The following is an 8137-nucleotide window of genomic DNA, read 5'->3' as shown; positions in this document are numbered from 1 at the left end:
AAACTGCCTCTCAACACCAAAGAAAAGAGATGCTTCCAGCTGTAGTTAAAGCTTTTTATGGGCTTTCTCAGATGACGATGTTACAAAACAATAAGGTGAATCAGTAACTTTCTAATCAGAAACAAAGACACTGAAAGGCTTAACACTTCTTTTTCTAAAAATGGAGTAGAACAGTAGGAGCAGGATACAGAGGAATTAACTTTTTAAAATGTAAATGCGTTAAACAACTTTTCCTTTTTCTTCCACCTATTCCTCCCATTCTTTATCAACTACTGCCACTGCCATCATATCCACCATGAGACATCAATTCCTACCTGCTTAAGTTATAGGCCTACTACATTGTTTCTTCAAAGTTCTGATCAACTCTGGAGCAGTCTAGATCAGCCAGACCATAAGCTCTAGCAATTCCTACATTGACTGCTAATTTAGGGCTTATGGGAAGAATTTTCCCACTCTATCGCATCAGAAGAACCCTATAGGAAGAGCTCTATGCTTAGAATAAAGCTCTATGGTTGTAACTACCCATCTCCTTAACTTCCTTTTTCCTTTCTATAAATACCTCTCCATCTTGGCAGCCGTGCAATGTGTGCTCAGGGCTTGCCATGTCTGCATGCACCGGGTTGCAACCCTTTCTTTTTCACTGAATAGATCTTTTTTGGTGACAAAACACCTAAGTCAATAGTTTTTCAGTCAACAAAAGAAACTCATATCTTACAATAAAGGTACGTAAAGGAGACTTTTACATAACTGTAGTTACTTCTATGAGCTAAAAGTAAAGAGAAAAGTTAAAAGAGAAGTAATACAGCTAAAAGTAACCTGGAAAATAACTTACTCCTTTCCCATCCCCTTGAAGATGAAACAAATTAAAGCCTCAAAAGGTTGCATAATTCAGCAAAGATAACACTGTTACTGGTACAGTTAGGACTCGAATCTAGAGTTCTCAACACTGATTTAACCAAAAGCACTACCTTGAACATGGATTATTACAAGGAGATATAAGCACCATGTAAATTAAATACAGCACCTTGCAGCTGCATCACCTCAAATAATCATGTTAAAATTTATAGTGTAGTCAACAGTAACAAGTTACATTTCCAAAGAAGTAATACTCATTACATTACCTCTTTTGTCTCCTCATGTAGTCCACAACAGCAAGCATTGTTCTTTGTGATTTTTTATCCAAATAACATCGGGAAAAGTGCTCTGACTCTGACAAACAAAGATATCTCCTTTCAGTCCTAGGCAAACTTGCTTAAGCACTTTCTTCATTTTGTCTCCCTCCCTCTACACTATAAAAGGTTTTGGTGGGCAGTACCTAGCACAAAATTGATTCCTAATGAGTATGACTTGATAAATGGAACTTAATGGCATTTTTCTTTTAAAGGATACTATTACACTTAATAAAACTGAGAAATTACTTATTTTATTTCTGAAAAGGACTAATTCATTGATTCAATAAATATTTACCTAGGATCTTTTATGTACTAGGTGCAGTATACATCAATAAATAAGCCAGACTATTTCTATCCACCTAGGGACTCACTGACTAGCCTGAGAGACCATTAACACAGTGTGTAAGTGTTATGACAGGTAACGTTTAGAAGATCGTAGAGGAGTATAGAAAGGAACACAATCTGAACAAGAAAAGTTTCACTGAATGAGTGAGATCTGATGAAAGAGTAATGGTCAGGCAGTAGAAGAGGAAAGGAGTAGTGTTCTGGGCAATCGTGAATAGTATCTAAGATGGCTGGGACAAGAAAGCACTTGGAGAATTTACTGAAAGAATTTCAGTACTGTTGAACTATAGAGCTGTAAAGCAGTAAGGACACCAGAGACAGAGAAAAATAGATGAACTAAAGTTATTTATAGCACAGAATCAGCAGGATTTGGTAATCAGATGAGACATGTGACAAAGAATATGGCTTGGGCAACTGCTAAGCCATTCATTGAAGAGAGGTATACATTAAGAAAAGTAGGCTGGGGGAAGAGGATAACGATGGTAAGTGTACCTACAGAGAGTTAAATGTGAGATGCACATGAGAGATTCGAGTGAAGGCAGTGAGTCTAACAGACATCAGAAAAGATAAACCTGAAACAGGGGTGAAAGCATGGTGGAGTGAGAGAAGTCCCTAGATCTCTCCCCTTGGAACAACAATATGCTGAACATCTAAAACTCAACAAAAAACACCAAAACTGCACACCAACACGTCTCAGCATGGGATCTGCACATAAGAGCTACCACAGGTCAGAACCCTGGGTGTCGGGCGGAGGACTGCGAGTAATAAAGAAGCTGCCTTGAGCAGCCGCCTCAGCTCCCTGTAGGAGGAGAGGGAGGGGTGGAGGCGCAGCGATATTCCTGAACAACCCTACCTGGAAGTGCTGGAGCTTCCGGAAGGCCCAGTCATCAGGGCAGAAAGTGGAGAAGCGTGGCAAGGCCGAAGAGAAACAACAGCTGATTTTTACCAGCCCTGGTTGCAAAAACTAGAATGAGCCGCAGCCCCCAACCCCTAATCCAGAGGGCCCCTCAACCCATGCTTCTGAGATGGATCACCATGGAGCCCCAGGGGAATCTGAACAAATGCTGCTGAGACTGAAGCTACCTCTCACAGCCTCTGGAGCAACCTGCATGAGGAGGGGGAGGGGAGAAGAAGCTCAAGTTCCTGCCAGGAGCTCCCTGAACAGCTCTGCCTTGGAAAGCTGTATGCTGTGCCCGGCAGGCTGTAGGCCGCAGTCATCAGGGCAGAAAGCAGAGAAGTGGGGCAAGACCAGAGAGGAACAATAGTTGATTTTTGCTGGCAAGGTTGCAAAACGGAGGCTGAACCGCAGCCCCCAACTCTCGACCCCTGACCTAGAGGGCCCCTCTCCCCATACTTTCCCAGACCCAGCCACAGGGGAATCTGAGCAAACGCTACCCTAACTGCTAGGGATCCAAGAGGCTTAGACGCCACCTACTGGAAACCCAAAGAAGAGTCCCTTCTTTGCAGCAGGCTAAAGAGAGACCTTTATTTAATAAATCTTCTTTCTGGAAAAAACAAGAGAATACACTTCCATTAATGCCCAGGTGCAGAAAGAGTCCATTAAACACCATGAACAACCAAGGTGACAACGCAACTCAGAAAGAAAGAGAAAAAACCTCCAGAAAATAAGCTTACAGACATAGAAATATGCGACTTAAATGACAAAGACTTCAGGATGGTACTTCTGAAAAAACTCAATGAGATTTTTCGTATCAACAATTTCAGATATTAAAAAAACAACTAGATGAGCAGAACAAAGAGATTGAGACCCTCAAGAAGAACAGAACAGATATTCTAGAGATGAAGAACAAACTGCAAGAGTTGAAAAATGAAATAGCAAACCTGGGAAACAGTCGACCAAATGCAGTAAAGGATCAGTGATATCGAAGACAGAAATCTAGAAAAAAATTGGAAGAAGACAGAAACCGAAAAATGAAGAATAATGAAAGAGAAATATAAGAATTAGTTAATACCATCAGGAGAGGAAACATAAGAATAATAGGCATTAACGAAGGAGAAGAAAAGGAGCAGAGACTAGAAAGCGTTTTCAGACAAATCTAAGGAATGATGAGCTGGAGCTTAGAATTTAAGAAGTCAACAGAACACCCAATTATCTCAACCCAAAAAGGCCTTCACCAAGACACACTGTATTAAAGTTATCAAAAATCAACGACAAAGATAGAATTGTCAAGGCAGCCAGGGACAAGTGGCAACGTATAAAGGAAAACCCATTAGGTTATCATCGGACTTCTCAGCACAGACCTTACAAGCCAGAAAGGAATGGAATCAAATATTTAAACTATTAAGTGAAGGAATTGCTTGCCTAGAATAATGTATCCAGCTAAGCTCTCCCTTAGATATGAAGGAGAAATCAAGACCTTTCCAGATATATGAAAATTGAGGGAATTCTCCACTACGAGGCCTGCACTAGAGGAAATACTGAAAGGGGTCAGTTCACCTAAAACAAAATAACAACAAAAATGCAAAATGATAGTACAGTGACTATCAGACAAATAGAATCAGAGGAGTGCAATCCTTATTAAGAGGAGGGCATTATAGCTTAAATAATAAGAAGAGAATTGCTATAACAAGATAGTAATGAACGCTCAGCATACATAGGGACAAATTGAGACAACAATGGCTAAAAAGGGGAGGATTCAAAGATCCAAATTTGCAAAGGGGAATGGAGATAAGGCACGCACAAAAGAAAATAGACTACTATATAATATAACTATACTTTACATATTCATAATGGTAACTACACACAGAATATTCAGAACTGAAATATATAACATGAAACAAGAAGAACCAGAGGCAAAACCCACAAAAGCCAACTGAAATAAAGAAAACAGAAACACAAGGACAAGGAAGCAATGGAAACACCAAGCTACCAGAAAGCAAAAGATAAAATGGCTATAAGAAGACTTCATATTTCAATAACACCCTAAATGTAAATGGACTGAACTCATCAAAAAAAGGCACACAGTTGCAGATTGGATCAAAAAACAAAACCCAACCATTGCTGCATCCAGGAGACACATCTCAGCTCCAAAGACAAATATAGACTCAAAGTAAAAGGGTGGAAAATGATATTTCAAGCAAACGGCATTCAGAGAAAAGCGGGAGTAGCAGTACTAATATCGGATGAAATAGACTTCAAAATAAAATAGGTAAAGAAAGATACTGAGGGACACTTCATAATGATAAAGGGAATCATGCACCAAGAAGACATAACACTTATTATTAATATCTATACTCCCAATGAGGGAGCCCTGAAATATGTGAAGCAATTACTAACAGAACTAAAGGGAGAAACAGACCAAAACACCATTGTAGTAGGAGACCTAAATACTCCACTGGTGGGATATAGACAGAGCATCCAAACAGAAAATCAATAAGGAAATAACATCCTTAAATGACACTTCAGTCTAACTGGACATAATTGATATTTACAGAGCCTTCTATCCCAAAACAGTTGCTTATACATTCTTCTCTAGTGCACATGGAACACTCTCAAGGATTGACCACGTACTGGGACACAGAGATAACCTCAACAAATATAAGAGGGTGAAATCATACCAACCGTATTCTCTGATCATAATGCTTTGAAACTAGAGATCAACTGTAAAAAGGAAGTGGAAAAAACCACAAATACTTGGAGATTAAACAACATGCTACTGAAAAATGACTGGGTCAGAGAAGAAATAAAAACAGAGATCAAGAGATACATAGAAACAAATGATAATCCTAGTACAACATATCAAAAATTTTGGAACACGGCAGAAGCGGTCATAAGAGGAAAGTTCATATCATTATAGGTCTACCTCCAAAAACAAAAACGAGCCCAAATAAACAACTTAACGCTTCATCTTTAAAAACTAGAAAAGGAAGAACAAATGAAGCCTAAAGTCAGCAGAAGGAAAGAAAGCATCAAAATTAGAGCAGAAATAAATGAAATTGAAAACAAAAGAACAATAGAAAAAATAAATGCAACAAAGGGCTGGTTCTTTGTGAAGGTTAATAAAATTGACAAACTCCTGGCTAGACTCACTAAGGAAAAAAGAGAAAGGACACAAATAAACAAAATCAGGGATGAAAGAGGGGAAATTATGCCTGACATCGCAGAAATACAAAGGGTCATACAGGAATACTATGAAAAAGTATATAATACTCAATTTAATAACCTAGAGGAAATGGACCAGTACTTAGAAAAATACAACCTTCCTAGACTGAATCAAGAAGAACTGGAAAATCTAAATAGACCAATCAGCAGCATGGAAATTGAAACAATCATCAAAAACCTACCAAAAAGTCAAAGTCCAGGACCAGATGGCTTCACCAGTGAATTCTACCAAACATTCAAAGAAGGTTTAATACTTATTCTCCTCAAACTCTTCCAAAAAATCGAAGAGGAGGCAATACTTCCCAACTCATTTTATGAAGCCAATATTACTCTGATACCAAATCCTGGTAAGGATATCACAGAAGAAAAAAACTACAGACCAATATCTCATGAACACAGATGCAAACATCCTAAATAAGATACTAGCGAACCAAATACAGCAACATATTAAAAAGATTATACACCACAATCAAGTGGGCTTCATCCCAGGGGCACAAGGATGGTTCAACATAAGCAAATTGATTAATGTGATATACCACATAAACAAATTAAAAAATAAGAATCATATGATCATATCAATAGATACAGAAAAAGTCTTCAATAAGATACAGCATCCATTTATGATCGAAACACAAAATCGGTATAGAAGGAAAGTACCTTAACATAATAAAGGTCATATATGACAAACTCTCAGCCAACATTATACTTAATGGTGAAAAACTAAAAATCTTCCAAGATCAGGAACAAGGCAAAGCTGTCCACTATCGCCACTCTTATTCAATATAACACTGGAGGTCCTAGCGAGAGCAATTAGGCAAGAGGAAGATATAACGGGCATCCAGATAGGAAGTGAAGAAGTCAAACTGTCACTATTTGTGGATGACATGATTCTCTGTATAGAAAACCGTAAAGAATCCACAAGAACACTACTGGAAACAATAAAGAAATACAGTAAAGTTTCTGGATATAAAATCAATGTTCAGAAACCCATAGCGTTCCTATACTCTAACAATGAAGTGAAAGAAAAAGAAGTTGAAAGAAAAATTCATTTCTCAATTGCAACAAAAAGAATAAAATACCTAGGAATAAATTTAACGAAACATGTGAAGGACTAATATGATGAAAACTACAAGACCCTATTAAAAGAAATCAAAGAAGATATGAAGAATTGGAAACATATTCCGTGTTCTTGGATTGGAAGAATCAACGTAGTTAAAATGACCATATCAACTAAAGCATTACACAGGTTTAATGAATTCCCCATCAAAATTTTAAAGATATACAACAAAAGATCATCAAATTTATATAGATTTAATGCAATCCCCATCAAAATCCCATCAGCATTTTTTAAAGAAGTAGAACAAAAAATCATCAGATTTGTATAACCCCAAATTGCCAAAGCGATCTTGAGAAAAAAGAACAAGACATCACTCTGCCCGACTTCAAATTATGCTACAAAGTGACAGTAATCAAAACGGCATGGTACTGGCAGGAAAACAGACACATGGACCGGTGGAACAGAATCAAGAGTCCGGAAGTAAACCCATATTTATATGGGCAAATGATTTTTGACATAAAAGCCAAAAATGTACAGTGAAGAAAGGAAAGCGTCTTCAATAAATGGTGCTGAGAAAACTGGAAAGCCACCTGCAAAACAATGAAACTAGACTGTTGTCTATCACCACACACCAAAATTAACTCAAAATGGATTAAAGACCTGAATATAAGACCTGAAACAAAAAAATGCATAGACGAAAGCATAGGAACTAAACTCAAGAACCTTGGACTTAAAGAGGATTTTATGAATTTGAACTCAAAGGCAAGGGAAGTAAAGGCAAAAATAAATGAATGGGACTACATCAAACAAAAAACCGTCAAGAAGGTAAAGAGACAACTATCGAATGAAAAAATATATTTGCAAGCAACACCTCCGATAAGTGCCTAATATCCAAAATATACAAAGAAATCATACAACTCAATAATGACAAAAAACAAATGATCCAATCAAAAAATGGGCAGAAGACCTGAACAGATACTTCTCCTTAGAGGACATACAAATGGTCAACAAATATATGAAAAGATGCTCAACACTGCTAGCTGTTAAGGAAATGCAAATCAAAACCACGATGAGATACCATCTCACACCTGTTAGAATGACTATAATCAATAGGACAAGCAATAACAAATGCTGGAGAGGGTGTGGAGAAATAGGAACCCTCATACACTGCTAGTAGGACTGCAAATTGGTACAGCCACTATGGAAAACAGTATGGAGGTTTCTCAAAAAATTAAGAATTGATCTACCATATGATCCAGCAATCTCTCTAGTGGGTATTTACTCCAAATACTTGAAAACTCATATATATAAAGATATTTGCACACTGATGTTCATAGCAGCATTATTCACAGTGGCCAGGACGTGGAAGGAAGCGATGTGTCCTACGATAGATGACTGGATAAAGAAGCTGTGGTACATATATACAATGGCATATTACTC

At 37.7% G+C, this 8137-nt stretch overlaps 1 protein-coding gene across 6 annotated transcripts in view; it reads right to left on the bottom strand.

The window, feature by feature from the left end:
• ATM (ATM serine/threonine kinase) overlaps positions 1–8137 on the bottom strand; it is a 125271-nt gene that overhangs the window by 56458 nt on the left and 60676 nt on the right. For all 6 annotated transcript variants that reach the window (XM_039883165.1, XM_039883162.1, XM_039883166.1 and 3 more), the window contains one exon: positions 1122–1209. In XM_039883165.1, the coding sequence (XP_039739099.1) occupies positions 1122–1209 (88 nt within the window). The remainder of the gene's footprint in view (positions 1–1121; positions 1210–8137) is intronic.

Source organism: Pteropus medius, unplaced genomic scaffold (assembly GCF_902729225.1).
Source record: "Pteropus medius unplaced genomic scaffold, Ma_sr-lr_union100, whole genome shotgun sequence".
Classification (NCBI taxonomy): domain Eukaryota; kingdom Metazoa; phylum Chordata; class Mammalia; order Chiroptera; family Pteropodidae; genus Pteropus; species Pteropus medius.
This window is presented reverse-complemented; position numbering and strand designations above follow the sequence as displayed.